Genomic DNA, 18,867 nt, shown 5'->3' on the forward strand with positions numbered 1-18,867 from the left:
CTGAAGTCACAGGAGACCAGAAATGCATGTGCAGTTTCACGGGAGAGCTCACCAGGGCCTTGGAAAGTGACACCATTACTTCCCTCTCTCTGCTGGAAATACTCCAGATGAAACATTTGCTGCCTTTATTTAGCAGTCATGTGGTGAGCAATATGAAATGAGTTTGTTGGGGCTCAGCTCAATTTCTCCGAAAGACCAGAAACCCTGGCACTTTATTTGGCTGCACCAAGCTCTGCAGACAGGTGGCAAATTAAAGGGGCCTGAACCACTCCCTACTCACAAGTCAGTCACATCCAATAGGCTTCTCTTGCTATGGCTGCAGCAAGGAAGCTGATCTATTTTTTGAGATTTTCAGAGTTGACATGTTTAACTTGAAATGAGAGAAAGAAAAAGAAAATGGTTCTCGAAATGGCTCATTCAGCCCAAGATTCCCCTAACTATTTGCTATTCATGCAGTCAGTTACACTGGGTCAAACGGTGGAAGAGTAATAGTAGAAAACAATTGAGTTCAAGAGAGACATTTTCAGGGAGACAGTTGCCTCTGATCAAAGAGAGTCCAGTTTTGTGCTCACTGGAGCAAGAATGAACAAAACCTGCAATCAGTAAGCCTCACAGACAATTTTTGGATACGGTAAGGTACCATTTTCTTAAACACTAATTAGAGGAAAGAAAAAGAAGGCACATTTATGAATGGATAGACCTGCAGGTTTATCTGCCTGTTAAAAAGCAAATAAGCACACCAGTGAAGAAGCCAGGGTCTATTCGTACTTGCATGGAAGATCTCCAAGTAAATAAAATCAAAAAAGACAAGACAGCAACCCATCCACAGCCTGCCAGTTTGCTGATGCTACAGGAGGCTCCCTAACTGCAGTCCTGAACTACTGCATCAGCATGGCACTGATTGGCTCCAAATCAATGCCCCCATCCCTTGATCTTATGTCCTTTCTGCTAGGTACAAAATAAAGATGTCTGTTTTGCTCATCTAAAGCACCTCACAGCTTTACCCAGCACAGTGTTCTTGTCCTGTCCTCGGTTATATGTTAAACAGGAATGCTTCATGCACAGGCTCTTCTAAACCTCCTTTCCCCTGAAAATAAACCCCAAGATTATGTCCTTACCCTCCCTTCACCCTCGTGATGCTGACTGCGCTACCTGCAGAGTCTCGATGACAGCCACCCTTTCCTTTTCGGCTTTCCAGAAACTCACCCCATGCAAAGCTCGCATGTAAAGCCCGCTCTGGTGGACAGGCACCATTGCTGAGCTGCGAGGGACTCCCAGTACCATGGTTTCAGGCCATCACATGATTTTTCTCTTTCAGGCTGTCTAGACTAAATTGTGGCTGTGAGTGGGCAATGCTGATGCCTGAATTTTCAGCCCACGAGAGAAATGCCCATCCCTGGTGAATTGCTCAATATGCAGGATGAAAAAGATGCCAAGTTCCTGTGCTCATTCCTTCCGGCAGAGCAAGGAGGGGGGAAAAGCAAGCTGCTCTTGAGCAAGAGCCCTTTTTACTTTTCTCCAGACTCCTCTCTTGTCCCCTTCTCTGCTCAACTGACATGGAGAAGCTCATGCACCTCATCTTCTTGGTCTTCTTGTCAGGTAAGAAAGCGTACATGGCCTTGGGTTTCAGTTAACAGATAGGGTAAAGGATTGGTGCAAAACTTAGTCTCTACCTGCACCTCGTATGAGATTACTGATAATGCTACGGGAAAAGACTGCACAGGTCTTGAAATACAGTAGCTCCTTCTGGATGCAAAGGCATCTTCGTTGTAGCATGCAGTTCTCTGAAAGACCAATACAGTTATTATGGATAAAGAGCCTTACTGCCTGTCTGTACACTGCACGGTCCAATGCATTGCAAGCAGAGGGAACCTGGAGCATTGCAGTGTGTTCTGCCCTCTACTCTTCCTCCCCAATTACACTGCAAGGATGTCAGATTCCTTCCTCGGAGTTTGTTCTTTTCCCTTAATTTAACAAAGGGCCAGCGGTGATCCATGTGCTCAGCTTTTCTCACAGGGATCCTTTTGAGTCAGAACAGGAAACACGGTTGACAGAAGTCTTGTGTGCCTTCTCAGAATGAAATGTGAAATTGCAAAACCTTATTTGTTTGCATTTGTAGGGTTTCGAATGTAAATTGCAGCATGTAGAGTTCAAGAGGAGGAAAATAAAACTCAATTAAGGGGACATGTCTGAAATCTTGGGCACTGGACTATTATTTTCAGCTTGGAAAGCAATGTTCATCTGAAATGAGAAACAAGGCACAGGACCCAGCTGGTACTCCCAGCTGGCAGCCTTCTCTCTCCAGCCACACTTTGGAGATCCGATACTTGCAGCAGTGCACAGAAAGGCAACAGATTCAGGCTTTGGGAGCACAGAAACCTGTCTCAAAAATCTGAATAAATTTGGAAAAAAGTCCACTATACTTTTTTCAGTAGCACACAACAAGGGAAGAGGAACACAAATAGTAAATTATCTGTCAGCAGAATTGGTTGAAAAGGTAATGACATGAAGTTTCCACAGGGGCATCAGCAGAGATTTTTTGCAGTGCTGTTTCTATTTAAAACAAAACCAAAAAAACAAAACACTGGGGCCGTTCCAGCAACTGAAGGGGCAGAACTGGAGGTGAGGAGGGGTCCACAAGAGAAATAGGAGAGGGAGTTAAAATGTTTAGAGGGATTGCACAGGACTGGACTGGACGCGCCGTGAGGTAGGCCTTGACTGGAACAACTGAGTGGAGCAACGTATCAGAATAAAGACTTGTAGGTGTTGCATACTTGGAGGGCACAGATCCATTTTTATGCCTTCTTGTAGTCAAGCCTGAAAGACCTTCAGGTATTTTTAGTTTACAATTCACTCAGAATGGTTGAAATTATTTTAAGAAGTGTTATTAAAAGGCTCAGCCAGCACAATGTCCTCACAAGAGCCTATTTTTTAATTTACTTCTGTTAAGTAAATCATTACTTATGGTTTCACAGAAGGCACTAGCCTCTGAATTTTTTCACTAGAAATACGGATTTCCACAAATACCACACTGTACTCCTCTCTGAAGTATTAATAGCTCACACTGTCCCTTCTGCCTTTGCCTACCATAAAGAGGAATGGAAATTAGAAATAAGGAACTAAGGCAAAAAAAAAAGGCAAGCAGCTGAAGACCAGTTGTCAACACGATTAAAATTAGTACAATATTAAAAGATAGGGTGAAAAAAATTGCTAATCCCCTGGATTTAGAAATTAGGAGTGGGATTAAGAAGTAACCTCCTAAACAGCTAGCTGGACACTGGTTTGTAGGTGTCACTTTGATTCTAGCATTTGCCAGGGCTGTGTTGCTTCTCTCTGGCTGTATAAAGAGCCTTAAAATGGGGATAAACTTCATGGGCATTTACTGCAAAGGACCTCTTCCGCAGCAGCGGGTACTCCAGAGCCAAATCTGCATCTATGAACGTATGTGGAAGGGCCAAGCTCAAGGCCAAAACCTGAAGCAAGCTGCCTTGCTGCAGCTGTATGCAAGTAAGCAGGTTGGATGTTGCAAAGCAGGGGTGTTGCAGCAAGACTAGTCTAACGAGAGTTACACAGAAACAATTTGTCATTATTGGGTCAAGCTCTGTTTTTATGAGCTGCCTTGTAAAAAGCTTTTAAAAATCAAGACAGCTTGCCTGATGCCAACTCAATCTACCTGAATGCCCAGCTTCATGCTCCTCAGGACCAGAGGAAAATGCAAGTTTATATTTAATCCCCTAATCATGCTGACAAACTGCTTCCCCTTACTGGGCAGGAGCCCAATGATTACAGAAAGTGTGATGTGGTTGAGCTCCAGACTGCAATCCAGAGCTGTCACCACAGGGCCAGAATGGAAGGCAAGGACCAAAATTTCCTGAGCTTCAGAAAATCTGCAAATATTAATGAAGCTGATACCTCCTCCCTCCCTCAGTCCCCCCCCAAAGAATAGCTGCCTGGCCAAGAGCCAAATAACACACCAGTCAGAGGGATCACTACAGATGTATTTCAAGAAAGTCTGAACCAAAACTCTGAATCTGAGCACACTGTATCTTTCATGGGGGAAGCAGACAAGTGACAGCCCTACAGTTGACAGCAGCCGTCACTAGAGTTGTAAGAGGAAAATGACATTTAGCATAAACATAGTGGTAAGGGATAGATATGAAAGAGGCTTGGCTCACTGCTTCCTCCTACTCTCCTAGCATCCTGTGCTGCAGAGAATGTCACTGTGGTGTATGGAATGGAGGGGGGCACCATTTCTGTCAACTGCACTTATAACCCCTGGCAGCAGCGGTGGAGAGAAAAGAGCTGGTGCAAGCAGATCGATGAGACCAAGTGCCAACATGTGGTGAGCGCCCGACGCTTCTGGCTGCCATTCCTAAAGAACAGGAATGGCACCATCTCCATCAGTGACAATGTCCGTGAGGGGGTCCTGACGGTGACCATGAAGCGACTCAAGAAGCAGGATGCTGGATTGTACCAGTGCAAAACTGACTACCTGGGGGAAACAAAGAGCTTAGGGAAGGTGCAAGTGGAAGTGCTGACAGGTACGTCCTGGGGCTCCGAGTTTCATGAGTTCCTGAGTTGCTACTTAAATTTCACGTGTGTCTGCAGATGCCAAGGCCTCACTTTAGTAAACATCTACTTTTGTCTTACTCTAAGGAGGTACATGACCTCACTGTTACAGGACTTCTAACACGTCATCCCCTTATTGCTGCCCAGATTAAGCTCCTAGCACAGGGCCCAGTGCCCAATCTCACCTTGGTTATCTATGCCTAGCTGGGCCACTGGTGTTGGTGTCACCAATGAATATCACCCAGAAACATCTGCAGGCTAAACTGTTCTGTTTCTATCATCAGCTGTCCTGGAGACCCAAATGCCAGAGGAGCCTAGTGCTGTGCAGAGCATCTCCAGGTAAGCCATAAAACTCCTCATGCTGTGATCTCTAGTCTTCCTCAGACTAAAGCAGATCAGCATCAGCAACCCCATTTGAACCTGAGAGGCATACCACCACAGGCATATTCTCTACCTCTTCCTAATCCATGACAATTCTCAGAGCTGCTGTGTGGTTTCTAAACAGCAGCTTTATCTTAATCCAGAAAATGCAGTGCTTCAGTGCCAAGCAAAACAACTCCTGCAGATCATAATTTATCCGTATGCGAGATCTTGCAGTTAAAACCTATTATAGTTGTTCTAACCTCCCAGGCTCTGTTTTGCACAGGCAGGGATTGTCTGTTGCAGGAGATGTTACCATCTTCACATTGTATACTACAAGAGTTTCTTTAGAGGTTGAACCATCCCCTTCATGGCTAAGCTTTATTGTTGTATTTATGGTTCCCCATAGCATCCCTCCTGAAGCTGATTTCACTGTCTTCTATTTCATTGCTGGATTCCTGGTTACTAAGTTCATGGTGGCTGTGCTGATCTTTATAATTGGCAACAGTAGGAAGAACCGAGAACCAGAGCAGGAGAACCCAAACTTGAATGAGCAGCAGGTCCTCCCTTTCACTGGTGACCTTGCACATGATGGAATCAGCCCCTCCTGGGAGAGCACTGCTTAGACCTAAACCAAAGGGAATCCCCAGGGAAATGAACATCAAGCATTTGCAGGCAAAGCTTTGCCACCTGCCGTAAGAAAAGGATTGCCTACTAAACACAGGTATTGAACCTATCACGCTAGGGAGGGAATGTCACCATCTACCACCCCTTCTCATTGGTGCTGACCAACTTTTTCCAACACAACTGAACTGAAAAGATGCTGCCAGTAACACCTGAACCTAATGGAAGAGGATGGGATCGAGGGCCAGGGGGAAAGGAGGAATATGAATTCTTTCTGTCAAGAGATCCAGCACAGACTTACCTATGTGCAGAGATGCTTCCCCAAGCATGGTAAAGGTGAGAGAGCTCTGCTCAGTTTTCCCCCCAGCTCATTGCTAGGCCAGAAAAAACTTTGCTGCTCTGTACAGCTACTGGCAAATGCTTTGTTATAAATGAAACTACTGATACACCAGCGAACATAAATAGAAGTTCAGGTAACACATCTCAACGACCATGTGTTGAGCAACTCACAGACACATCCACATAATGTAAAAATGGAAAGACATGGTTCTGTCTCAAATCTCCAAGAAACTTCTCCTGATGCATTGAAGATCAGTGTTAAAGAACTAATAGCTTTTTTCAAGGTGTCCTACATGTCTCTACAAAATGCTCGAATACTTCCCCCAAAAGCATGAAATATAACCAGAACTAGATGGTTTGTATTGAAAGCTAATATTATTATTTGTCTAGAAATCAGCTTTTTAACTGAGATTCCATGCTCTAAAGACTGAAGCTTTTGACACACTTTTGGTAACGCAATGCTCTGCTATCATCTCCAGTCACTGCCAGTAGCTGCACCACACCACCAGGCAGAGTTATTCCAGATATTCACCCCCAGTATCATTCCACCAGGGTCTGAACTGAGACCCATCAACTTCATGTCGTCTCGGAGCAGTGCCAGGTGAGAGAGTCTGTCTTTCCAAGGTGATGAAGACTAGCTCCCAAAAATTGCCTTGGACAGTGTGGATCCTTGGTGAACAGTCACTATGGAAAGGCGTAAGGAACTACAGAACATAACAGAAAGGGATGTGAAGACTATATGCAGCTCTGAGCCTGCTTCCTCATTTCTCAAATGATTTTGTGAACCAAGAATGAACTGTCTCTCTGTATTTCTTCCTGTATTTTTTCTACCCTCTCAAGGGGATGTTACCAACATGTGATCATTGTTCATCGCTCCCCAAAGTGAAGCTGCATTTAGCTCTCCCAGGAAGACCCCAAACCTAAGGGCATTCACACTTCTTTTCCCTGCACTGCCTGAAAAGCTTAATAAAATCAAACTGATTATCTGACTTGGTGTGGATTCATGATAAAGAGCTGCAGTACACCAGATCACAATACATCACCCAGAGAAGAGGTAACACTTAGAACATGCTGGTGTGTTTATAATGTATGGAAATGCTCTAAGCCAGCTGGGCAATCCAGCCAGCTCCACTTAGCACCATGCAGAAACAGCAGCTCAGATCCCAAAACCAGATCAGGCTATGTACGGTTGTGCTCTGTCTAAACTGATTTCCTCTATTTCCAGAGGGTAAATTAGCCCATACACAGTTGCACACCACTGCAGCTGCACTAACACAAACCTAGCTTCAGTATTCCTGGATGGTACTGTGGTGCCCAGCTAGACGTGCTATAAAACAAGGGAATCACAGCTCTAACCAGGAGATCTAGGTCCTAGTTCCAGCTCCAACCTGTTGAGAGACCTCAGGCAGGGCCATCCACTGCCTCTGTGATGGCACAGTGATGATTCTCCACCAGTACACAAGGGTTTTGGGAACGAGAGATATAAAACTTGCATGTAAGTGCAAAGCAACAGTAAGGATTAACACATCCAATTGAAAGCTGCTCTGTAATATATCAAGGTAGCACTACAGACCGAAAATGCCTATTTCTTTTCCAGCCCACACAGCCTGATTGCTAAATATGGCTATCTAGACAACAAGATATTTAAAGTGAAAAAACAGCCAGTACACATTATGCAGCCTTCCCACCCAAGAAGTAATATTAAGATTGTGGTTAAAAGATATTCTCAGCAATTCCAAACTGGCATCATCATTCTAGGCAGCAGACGACTGCAAGTGACAGAGCAAGTTAGCTTCCTCTGCAACAGAGAATTTCTCAGCAATAAAGAAGATCTGGGATACATTTTTTTTCGTCTATGCCCTAAAATACTTTCTGCTTCAGGATGGGGGGTTTTCCAGCCTTGCTGTTCTTGCTGACACTACCAGGTAAGGCTCAGAGACTCTTCATTTCTCCTAGGAACAGGATGCTCTCTGTGCTGTTGCATGCATTGCACACTGTTACTTGCTTGAGCACTTTTTATTCAGGCCATCTATAGCCAGGCACAGAATGAGATTCACGGAAGTCAATGAGGGGAGGAAATGTTCAGCCTGAAATTTGCTTATTTTAATTACACAAGCTTTTGGGTTCTCATTTTTGTCTATAGTAGTTCTGTATTTTGTCCAGAAACTGAACTTCATGGTGGGACATTTGGCAATCTTTGCCCATCTGAGACCTTTCTCTCCCACTATTGCGAAGTTCTCAGTCTGAAATCATCTAGCATGTGGGGAGGAAAATCTGTGTTTGTTGCTCTCTCCCAGATCAGGTATTGTGAGCAGTGTCATAGACAGGCTAGCTGCTGTTTGCTTGCTTACTGCAAATAAATACTGAGTCCACAGAGAGGAACAATAGGAATAACAGTGGAAAAAGGGTAGTGGCTCTAAGGCTAAGCACAGATGTTTATTTAGGCAAACCTGCAGAGTTAAATTACTCTTCTCAGAGGCCCAGCGTGAGGGACCCAGTGGGTATAATGTAAGAAAAAACTGCCATACTAAGCTGTAACTAGTTGTAGCGTTATTTTCTTCTTTCTTTGGAAGGATCATGCATGGCAGGAGAGGACATGCAAGTGTTTCTGCATACAGAGGGAGAGTCCTTCAGAGCTAACTGCTCATATGATGTGCACAAGAATTCACATGAGAAGAAATTTTGGTGCAAGGAGCTGTCAGAAAAATCTTGTCTAGTCTTAGCCTTGAATTCCCCTTTAAAAGAAAGGATTAACCTTAACCATGCACTGCATCGTTCAGTTGACCTGATAGACTTAGGACGTGGCTGGTTTTCTGTGATCATGACAGCACTTCGAAGAGAGAATTCTGGCACATATCAGTGTGGGGTGCGGGGTGATCTGAAGAATATTCTGCTGCAAAGAATACAGATGGTGGTTTCACTTGAGGGTGAGCTATGAGGTCAACAGTGCACCGTGGGAGACAGCCAAAATAAATCAAGAATGATATGTCATCTCCATTTTTGTTTCACAGCAAAACATGGTGTATCTAGATGCAGAGATGCCATTAGAGGTTATCAAGGACAGGGTAAAACCCTATTATATAGCTCAATATAGAACCACAATATGTACCTATATGTATGTAGAGGCAGAATTGGCCAGGAAATTATTTTTGTCATATGAAATCAAAAAGTTTCAAAGGAAAAAAAAATAAAATAATCGATATTTTATGGATTACCATCAAAAACCATGAATACAATTTTGTAGGATTGTATTAATCAAAAATAAATGGGTTTGGACAGAAATATTTCAAGTAAGTTGATGAAAACTAAAAAACAATACTTGCTTTTGCACAAAATTTTCCATTCTGTTAAAAGTGTTTTACAGTCACAGAAACTTTTCACGCAGAAAAGCTTTGATAACTCACATATAAGACTCGTGAGATGGAACACCACCATCTTAAACTTGAACACATGTATGACGCATAAGAAATATGCTGAGGTGGCTCCATGTCCCAGCACCTGGGGAATTTGACAGGAATAATGGCCCTGGAACCTGATACAGCCCACGTTCAGAAACGGCAGCAGTAATCCAAATTTCCCATTTGCCACCCCAACCTCATCTCCAGTGACCACCATCCTCAGACTGGGGCTGGTTATTTCCTTGTCTTCTGCAAGTTCTCTTCGTGCTGATGTCAGCTCTGCTCCTTTGTTGGATGAGATGTATACCACCATGGGGATTGCTTTTTCCTGTCTTTTCTCCCTCTAATGAATCATCACTCTATTTTCTTTAGAACCTGTAAGGCTATTTGCAAAAAAAAGCAACTCCCTGTCCCTCCATTGCTCCTATTCTGTGATAGCCAAATCAGGAAACTTCAATATTTTATTTGGTGCAAAATGGTGTCCCGAATTAGATGTCAACCTATTATCAGAGGTAACTCTGATCAAAGTATCATTAAAGTAGGAAGGACTGAAATGATGAATGACTTCTCATGGAAAATGATTAGAGTGTGGCTGAAAAAGCTCCAACTTAATGACTCAGGAGAATATAATCTTGAGAGCCAGGGGAGAAACAAACTACTGAATAGGATCGTGCTAGAAGTTTTGGGTGAGTTAATCAAAGAATTAATGATCTTCTAAAAGTCAGCAATTTCTTACCACTTGACAAGAAAGATTACAGGTCAATGTTAAAGAGCTCTCTTCTGAGCCTGGAAATTTCCTGAGATACAGATAATACCTGAATTTCTTTTTTTTAAACAGATTTTTGATACATACTAATGGTATAAACAAATTGCAGCCAACTGATGAGGGGAGTCTGGCTTGGCTTCATTGACTAATGAAATTTTACATTTACATCAGCAGATGAAAGACTCCAAGCAATCTGAATCTTTGCTTGAATTTCTACCTGAGTTCATCTCTTTGCCACTGCTCATTAGTAAACTTCTGTATTTATTTTAACACTTTACTTCCTTTTCTGCTTTTAGCCAGCACGGGAGGCAGAAAAACAGAAGATACTTAGTGGAAGCTATTCTTTGATTTTTCTGATGTGACTGAAAAATGTGTATGGGAATCATATGACGCATCTTTTTTCTAAGATGCTTCCTTTCTAACAGCATTCAAGTGCCCAAATAAGCAATTCAGTTTTCATATCGTTCTCTTAAACAGCATAACTTTTCATGGCTGACGTATACCTTCTACAAAACTTGTCTCCTGCAGGAGCTGTCCTTTCCCTTTGAACTGTCACAGGACCCAAACTTGTAAGGAAAGCAGAAACCATATCTCATTTGTCCCTCTGCACATGATATAATCATTGAATATGATTATTATATTATATATGATTAGGTTTTCCAAGGCGTCATGCAATCAAGTATCAAATATTTTGCAAGAATGAAAAAACACCAGAGGACCACAACCCAAAGGGAAGAAAACTGGAATCACAGTATGTCTGTTCTTGTCCTACTAGCTACTTACTACTGGCTCTCTGGCTGGGCCTACACTTGATGTTTTCATTTAGATACACTGATAACAGGTACTATCCAACAACCTATACAAAACTCCCAGCTATTTCCTAAGGAACTGATTGATCACATTCCAGTGATTCAGCTGCATTAATAAATCTTCTTTTACTGGTAAATAGCACAGGATGAATATTCTTGTTCAACTTCACAATTTCATAGCTAACAAGCAAGCAGTAACTCCGGACCATTCTACAAACCTGCAGAGCAGGATTTTTTAGCATAAGAAAAAGTCACCAGGGATGGATTGATGTGGGAAAATCACCTACTCTTGTTTTTTTTCCAAGGGGAAAATTGGAATCGGGATGCAGATTTAGACACCATTTCATTTCCCACTAAGAAGGGGGATGTTGCCAACCCCACAGATGACAGCAATAAGGATCAGAGGTAAAAAACAAAGACTCCTAGACTCTAAGTATAGCATTCTGGATGCACTGCAGGATTTGAGGAGTGGTGTGACAAACAACTGAAGCATGTGCATGCACACACATACACACAAACAGGCTTCCCCTTCTCCCCTATAGAGTTTGGTCCAACCTTCCCAAGTCCCCTGAAAAGCTGTAGAATGTTTCTATCAGTTTCAGGAGCACTAAGTGAGGCCTCTACTGAAGATGCTCAGTTTGACTGTATTCATCCTTTCTACCCAGTAAAAAAGGGACAACTATATGTCCCATGCAACGCTACAATGACTCTGCCTTTTGTACAAGCAGACCAGCCTAAGATGAATCCCAGTTAAACAACATAGCATGTCAGACAAGAGTTATTACCAGGCCTGATCAAAGGTGACCCTATTAATGATCCTCATCAAAGACAGACCATAAGAAGGGCTACTGCATCCTGATGAGGGATGCCTTTGAACTCTGGTAGCACTACAAATGACTGCAGGAAGAGAATTCAAGCTCCTGAGTATTCCCCAGGCTTGCCAAGTGCCAAAGAAAATACAGCTGGGATGGATCCTCTGTGGCTGTAGATCAGTACTGACCTCATGGAACCATGCTTGTTTAGAAACAACAGGGGTAATATTTGCATGCTGAATTTTTGTCCTGGAACCATAATCCATTTTCAAACACACAAAATCCCCTCCCAAATTAACCTAGTCACCTCTGGTGCTGTAAATAGTAATGGAGATATCATGCTTTTCCCTGCAGGACCCTCTATGCTCTCATGGTGCTGAGTTCCTTCCTGCCTACAACTGCTCTGATTGCTACTGTTATACTCCTCGTCACCACTTATATCAGAAGGAAAAAGGCAGGTAAAGCTCCCTAATCCTCTTGTCTAGTTTTCCTGCCCCTACAGCTTGTCATCCCACCACCCTGAATGTAAGGAAGGTCTGTTCATAGCAATCATTGCTCAGGGAGGCAATGAGACTGAGCTGAGAGTGAAATGCAAGATCTGAGTTAAATCACAGGGAAGGGATAGTGGGGGTAGTGATTTTTAAAATGAAAAGGTAAAGGTTTTACACTCAGAGGAGATTCTGTCCTTCATGGCAGGAAAAGAGAGGGACTTTGGCAGACATCCTTCTTTCAGCCAAGCAGCACTGCAGGTAAGACATCATCAGAAATCCCACATTCCTGGTGCTTTGTTTGATCTCTGTCATGCAGAGACACTGGCTCTCTGTTCACCACTCACGGGGAGCTATAAAGCAGTACCATGCATCCTACAGTGGATGTAGCATCCACTCCAGCTAGCACACTAAAGCTAGCTGTCTGTATTTGTTGATTGTCTGACATCTTGTTGCAAAGCAGACACAACCTAACTCGGTTATTTGAGTAAGTCATAGCCCTTCTGCATATTTTTGTTTATAGTACTCAGAAAAATAAATGTAGTAACAAATATATAATTTTGATAATTAACTGGCCTTGAATCTTCAGTAACATCACCAAAGGTTCTCATCAAAGGAAAACTTTACTAGTTGCAATCACCCTAAATATTTAGTGTGTCAACTGTTGCTGCACCTTTCTACCTAGTCCCTTAAATCTGAGGAAGTAAATTTTTGTGTAAGAGAAGTTTTCTAAACTGCTCAGAGCACACATTCCCTTTTCCCATGCAAACCCTCCCCTCTCCCCCAGCTTCATGATACAAGGAGAAAATATTTGTGGTTGTAGATGAACCAAGACTAATATTCAGAAGCAAAAATGCTGAATTTCTTTTTAACTTCTCATTCTTTGTGGTTTCTCAGAAGGACAGAAGAAACAAAGCAATTAGAATGCCAGATGGGGAACTGAATTATAGTACAATATATGCTGTCATAAGGCACCAACCTCAGACAAAGCCTGAAGATGTTATATACGTCAACATACAGCCTTCACCAGAAGTTTTATTCCACGCTCAAGAACCACCAGACAATTCAGTTTCCTCAGGGTCTGTGGAATATGGTACTGTTATCTTCAGAGCCGCAACTCCACATTCTGGAACTGAAAAGAGAAAAACAGGTCCACCTAAACAAAGCAGCACAAAGCCTTGGGCTTATTCACAGAATTTTGCTGAACTGCACTTAGAAACAATCCATTTATAACCAGTTGCTGAAGCTGGATACATATGGGGTGCGAGGCAGAAAGCAACTGAAAGGATGAGGCACATGGATGCACAAACCTTCCCTGAAAAACTAACTGCACTTTTCTAATAGTACAGCATCACAATTCAGCTATTGGTAAGCAAATCTAGTGGAAGGCTATGGTATATTTGCTTTTTCCAAATTGCTCTTTTTTTAAACAACAGGCAACTATAAACCCAAATACAGGAAACTGGTTCTCTCTGGTAGCAACTGATACAGTGCCACAGTCAACAAAGGGCTGTGAGATATGGGAACACGATGCTCTTTTTTAGACTTTCAACTTCAACAGCTCACTTAAATATTCATATATAAAATGTTAATTATTGCCCGCGCTGATAAGATCCAGGTCAGCAAAGTGGTAAAGAATCTGCTTTATTTTAAAACATATGAGTTGTTTCACGGGCTTCAGAGAGACAAGTAATGCACTTGACATGTTTTAGTAAACAAGGGTCTTGTTGAAAAATATTTGTCTACCTTACAGTATAAAATGTCTTCAGCTTGAACACATGGGCACAGAATTTACACCCAAAGTTATTTGGTGTGTATATTGGCTATTTTTACAAAGAAATAACTTTGTATTTCCTTGCCTTTGGTGCTTGTTGTTTATTAATGCCACACCTATGCTACAGTGTAAATCTAGCTTGACTTTATTACAAATTACACACATTTTGATCAAACTACTGAATCCTGTTATCATGGCCATATGTGCAAATATCCATTAGGGATTATGGATAAATCCCAAAATTAATCTGAGATTTTCATCTTAATTCCGTGAGTTGGGCCCGAGGATGCTGAATATGATACAAAAAAGGCTTTAATTTTTTGGTATTAAGATTGCAAGAAGACTCCAACTTAGGTACTGGGTGGCATGGGAGGAAAGGGACGTGAAAAGGCAGAGAAGACGCCATGAATCATATAAACTCCACTCTGCCTGTGAATGCTTGTACAATTTTGAGGCGGGGGGAGAGAGAGAGAGGGGAAAGAAGGAAATTCTGTTGACTGGTCTGATGTGGCTACATGATAGCAGGCTTTTTGCCATTATATCTGTCCTGGTTTTGGCTGGGGTAGAGTTAATTTTCTTCATAGAGGCTGGTATGGGGCTGTGTTTTGGATTTGTGCTGGAAACGGTGTTGATAACACAGGGATGTTTCAGTCACTGCTGAGCAGTGCTGACACAGAGTCAAGGCCTTTTCTGCTCCTCACCCCACCCCACCAGCGAGCAGGCTGGGGGGGCACAAGGAGTTGGGAGGGGACACGGCCGGGACAGCTGACCCCAACTGACCCAAGGGATGTCCCACACCATATGACGTCATGCTCAGCAAATAGAGCTGGGGAAGAAGGAGGAAGGGGGGGGATGTTTGGAGCGATGGCATTTGTCTTCCCAAGTAACCGTTATGCGTAATGGAGCCCTGCTTTCCTGGGGATGGCTGAACACCTGCCTGCCGATGGGAAGGAGGGAATGAATTCCTTGTTTTGCTTTGCTTATGTGCGCGGGTTTTGCTTTACTTATTAAACTGTCTTTATCTCAACCCACGAGTTTTCTCACTTTTACTCTTCCGATTCTCTCCCCCATCCCACCGGGGAGGAGTGAGTGAGTGGCTGTGTGGCGCCCAGTTGCCGGCTGGGTTAAACCATGACGATATCTGAGATTATTTTGTCCCTCTATTACAAATTCTCTGAAAATAAAGATAGGAAAAAACATAGTAATAGCTAAAGAAATCAATTTCTGGCTTCCTAAACAGGCTTGCAACATTGCATTCTTTATTTCCTGTCCCAACTTCCCATGTTCTGTTCTTGCATACTGTTATTTCCTTTGGTTTTGGGGTTTTTTTTTGGTCATTACTGCATTGACCAACTCTGGAAAGAATTAATGACTGACACCTTTGTGCTTTGGGTCATTTCTGAGATGTCAAAAGTGTTAGTGTGGGAACCATACCATTAAGGTCTGAAATGATACACAACAGGAAGGACAAATAGTTAACATAATAGGCTTCAATATACAAATTCCACTCCTTATTTAGCCTGTTTGACTCTTGGAAAGCATGTAAAACTTTGTATGCCCAAATTCCTCATCTGGGTGCAATGGCATATACAGTGAAAGTTCTGGGGGCCTCAGATCCTAAAGTAATAGAAGTTAAATAACTAACTTAATAGAGAGGCTTACTGGTATACACTTCTTTCTGCCTACAAAGCTGAAGATGATCTACTATCATATGATGAATTTGAGGATGTTTCTAGGGACAGTTTATCTCTATGGATGGCATCAGTCCTCTGTCACAAAATGTAAATATGTAACTGCCTGATTTAAAGTAAAGACACAAGAAATATTCTCAAATCTTTCTAAATTTGTAACATCTTACAGGTATTTTCCTTCTGTGCAAATGATGGAGATTTGCTAGTAACCTGAACTGCCTACAATGAAGGAAGAATTATCATAAGACACAGTTTAGATTGGCATGTTCGGTAGTTAAGTTTGGAAAGCATCAGCAGCCCATCCAATCTCCTTGTTATGCTTAGCTGTGGAACCCCATTCAGGAATGGTCTAACTTATGTATGAGCAGCCTCTGGACATCTAGGACATGACAAACCTGGCCATGTCTTCAGATAAGCCTGACAGAGACAGCTAGTTAGTGACCTAGTTCTATATTGGCTGTTGAATAGTGGTGTAGACATGCATCTGGCTAATGTCTCTGACGTCCTCCCAGCTTATCTTTCATTTGATGGTAGCAGGAAATAAAGTTGTGGCATTCTCAGAACTGGGTGTATCAGATGGGCAGGGCACAGCTGACAGGATGTAAGAGGACAGGAGTTTTTTCTAAGACAGAGGCTATTAGTCAATACATTCTGTTGCAGTGCCTCTAGACATTTCTGTCCTTCTACAGGATGTCTAGTTAAAACTCACTCCAAATCTAAACATTCTCTGCAGCCTATGCTGAAATAGTTATTTGTTTCTTCTTTGTCTCACTTCAAAAGCACTAAACACTAAGAGGACCATTTTCATCTCTAATAGGGAGAATATCCATATGACTAATGGCTGGGCACCTTCATCTGTTACCTCCTGTTCACTGCAAAGAGCTCTTGCCCTAAGTGTACTATAAGAACATAACAATCATATAATAAATTATAAATTATACTCTAGAGATTCTGCTACAGTCATCATAGTACTATGCCATCTAAGTGCTTTCCCGCAGCAGTTCTGCAAATTGGGTAAAATGTGCCATATGCATACGAAGCCATGGAGATATGATCAAAAGGCAGAGATGAAAAGGACGATATTTTATTAGCCACTATGTAAACCATACAGTTCACTCCATGTCTTCAAAGCCCCACAGAAAGCAAAATGGTAAAGTAAACTGAATTTTGGATATACTGCTTGAGTGCAAAACTACAGAGACCAAGGAGTCTCCTGCTAGACAAAATGAAGCTGGCTCATTCATACCTTTCCTCTTCCTCTGGAAGTAACTGAAACATGAGAACATGGAACAAATGATTGCCTCTAACTCCTCCAAGTACAAAGAATCAGCAAAGTGTCATTGTATGAAGAACCTAAAGAAAGAGAAAACCCAGCACTTACCAACCCTATTCAGTTCACATTAGTAGTACAAAATTTTATTAATTCTATTCACTTTAGAATACCTGTTCAGTTGTTCTCAACTTCCTGCCTTACTTCCCTCCCATGCCCAGCAACTGCAAAATACTGATTACCAGAAAGGAAAACTAAACAATAAAGGACAAGATCCTAGCAACCATGACTAGCCCAAGATTAGCAGATAGACGAACTTCTCTCCAAAGCAAGGGATTGCTTTAAATTAGGCTGCTCCTGTTCTTGTTAGGGAACTGGAAAGAATTTCAAATTAAGAATAAAGCAAAAAGCTGTAAAAATCAATGTCCCGAGTGGCTTTGTAGTCAGATACACTATTATGTGCTGAGGGCACTCCCTCCAGGCCTACAATGCCTGCTTACTCCCTTGTGCCACTGCCCTTCATGCTCTTCCGTATTCACAAATCTTCAGCTGTGAGGTCCTTGAGAATTTATTCTGCTCTATTTGCCAAGAATCACACTTCCAGCATTTCTGCATTTCATCATGATTGCAGAGCTGCCAGCAATGCAGTGACAGAAAACCAGGCCAGCTTTCTTCAGGACCCACCCTGACTGCCAGCCTGTGGGGGGCTTTGCAGCACATAACAGTGTCTGAGTTAGGAGGCCAGATCCTGTACATTCAGCAGAGGGAAAAAGGCATCTTCAGGAGATACTTCCAAATAGCAGGACCTAACTGGATGCGCTGAACTGCCTGTTGAACTGCCAAAAACTTCTATCTCACCTATGGGGACACTGTACCCCCTAATTTAGACAGTGTATGGTAATGCCCCATTATAGCTGGCATTAGAAGTACACACCAATTTTCTATTGGAGCTCTGGGACCACTTCAGTGTAGCTAAATACAAACTCATCCAGTATTTCCAAGCTGTTTTATGGATAGCGTAAAGATGTCACTCACAGTTGGTTCACTTGGAAAACACCATTAAGGCATCCACTGCAGGAGAAAGAAACACAATAGTGTTTGGCGTAAAACTTGCCTTTTTTTGTTCTGTTTGTTGCCAGCTAGCGATATTCATATGTGCTTTCAACCTTTGCGAGCAGAGAGATGCTTTTGCACCAGTGAGGGCAAAACCAGGCCCCCAGAACTGCAGTAGTGACTACTGTTCTTTCAAGAACATAGCTTATAGCTACAAACACCTGTGAAGTTCAGTGTACCCCTTCTAAAAGAGCGTCTATCCCAAGAACACAGGAAAAAAAAAAATAATAGGCAGAACATAATGTTTTGGGTTTTTTATATGGCTGCTTTTAACCCAAAGAGCTTTGCAAACTGTAGACATACACAGGAACTGTTTCAACAATATTGTAACATACAACTACTTGATACCACACAAAGATTACCTAGCAGTGCGGGACCTCAGCCTTGATAAAAGTATTTATGTCATCATAGTGAATGTTTAAGTTACAATACTGCTGAGAGATCCTGAGCAGTACCCGTGGAAGAAACAGCATGCCTGAGAGGGATTAGCAGGCAGACATGGAAACTGACTCTTTCTTAAACCTTTCAAATTTCCTTTTGTGCCAAAACACAAGAAATAAGCTCTTTCTAAGGGTGTCCATTCAGACATATTTGGCCAAGATAATGACATGATACCTGGGAATTTGGAAACAAGAAGAAACTGCCTTCCTGGAAGGTAACCAAGAATATAAAGGAATGAATGTCTTAGAAAGAAGAGCATTTGGGTAACATGAAGTTGGATTGTCATCTCTTACACTTACGCAACCCTGTACAGATTCCATCACTGCACCCATAAGACACTCCCTGTGCTCCAGGGCAGCTTCTATATAAACACTGGGTTCTTCTGCATGACCTTTCAGGGATAATTATTCAAC

The 18,867-nt window shown here is 42.4% G+C and overlaps 2 protein-coding genes across 2 annotated transcripts; both read left to right on the forward strand.

Annotated features, from left to right (window-relative positions):
* The first annotated feature begins 1,413 nt into the window (after positions 1-1,413).
* LOC143170011 (triggering receptor expressed on myeloid cells 2-like) lies at positions 1,414-6,881 on the forward strand. Its single transcript, XM_076357911.1, is given in 6 exon segments — positions 1,414-1,482; positions 1,484-1,537; positions 1,539-1,599; positions 4,197-4,541; positions 4,854-4,908; positions 5,339-6,881. Coding segments are annotated over 6 exon segments (801 nt in total). The 3' UTR covers positions 5,556-6,881.
* An 879-nt stretch (positions 6,882-7,760) lies between these two features.
* On the forward strand, positions 7,761-13,398 carry LOC143170216 (uncharacterized). The gene is made up of 5 exons (XM_076358311.1): positions 7,761-7,817; positions 11,171-11,270; positions 12,032-12,135; positions 12,374-12,426; positions 13,066-13,398. Exons 1-5 carry the CDS (start codon positions 7,775-7,777, stop codon positions 13,396-13,398), a joined length of 633 nt encoding a protein of 210 aa, XP_076214426.1. The 5' UTR covers positions 7,761-7,774.
* The last annotated feature ends 5,469 nt before the right edge of the window (positions 13,399-18,867 follow it).

Source organism: Aptenodytes patagonicus, chromosome 22 (assembly GCF_965638725.1).
Source record: "Aptenodytes patagonicus chromosome 22, bAptPat1.pri.cur, whole genome shotgun sequence".
NCBI classification, from domain to species: Eukaryota; Metazoa; Chordata; class Aves; order Sphenisciformes; family Spheniscidae; genus Aptenodytes; species Aptenodytes patagonicus.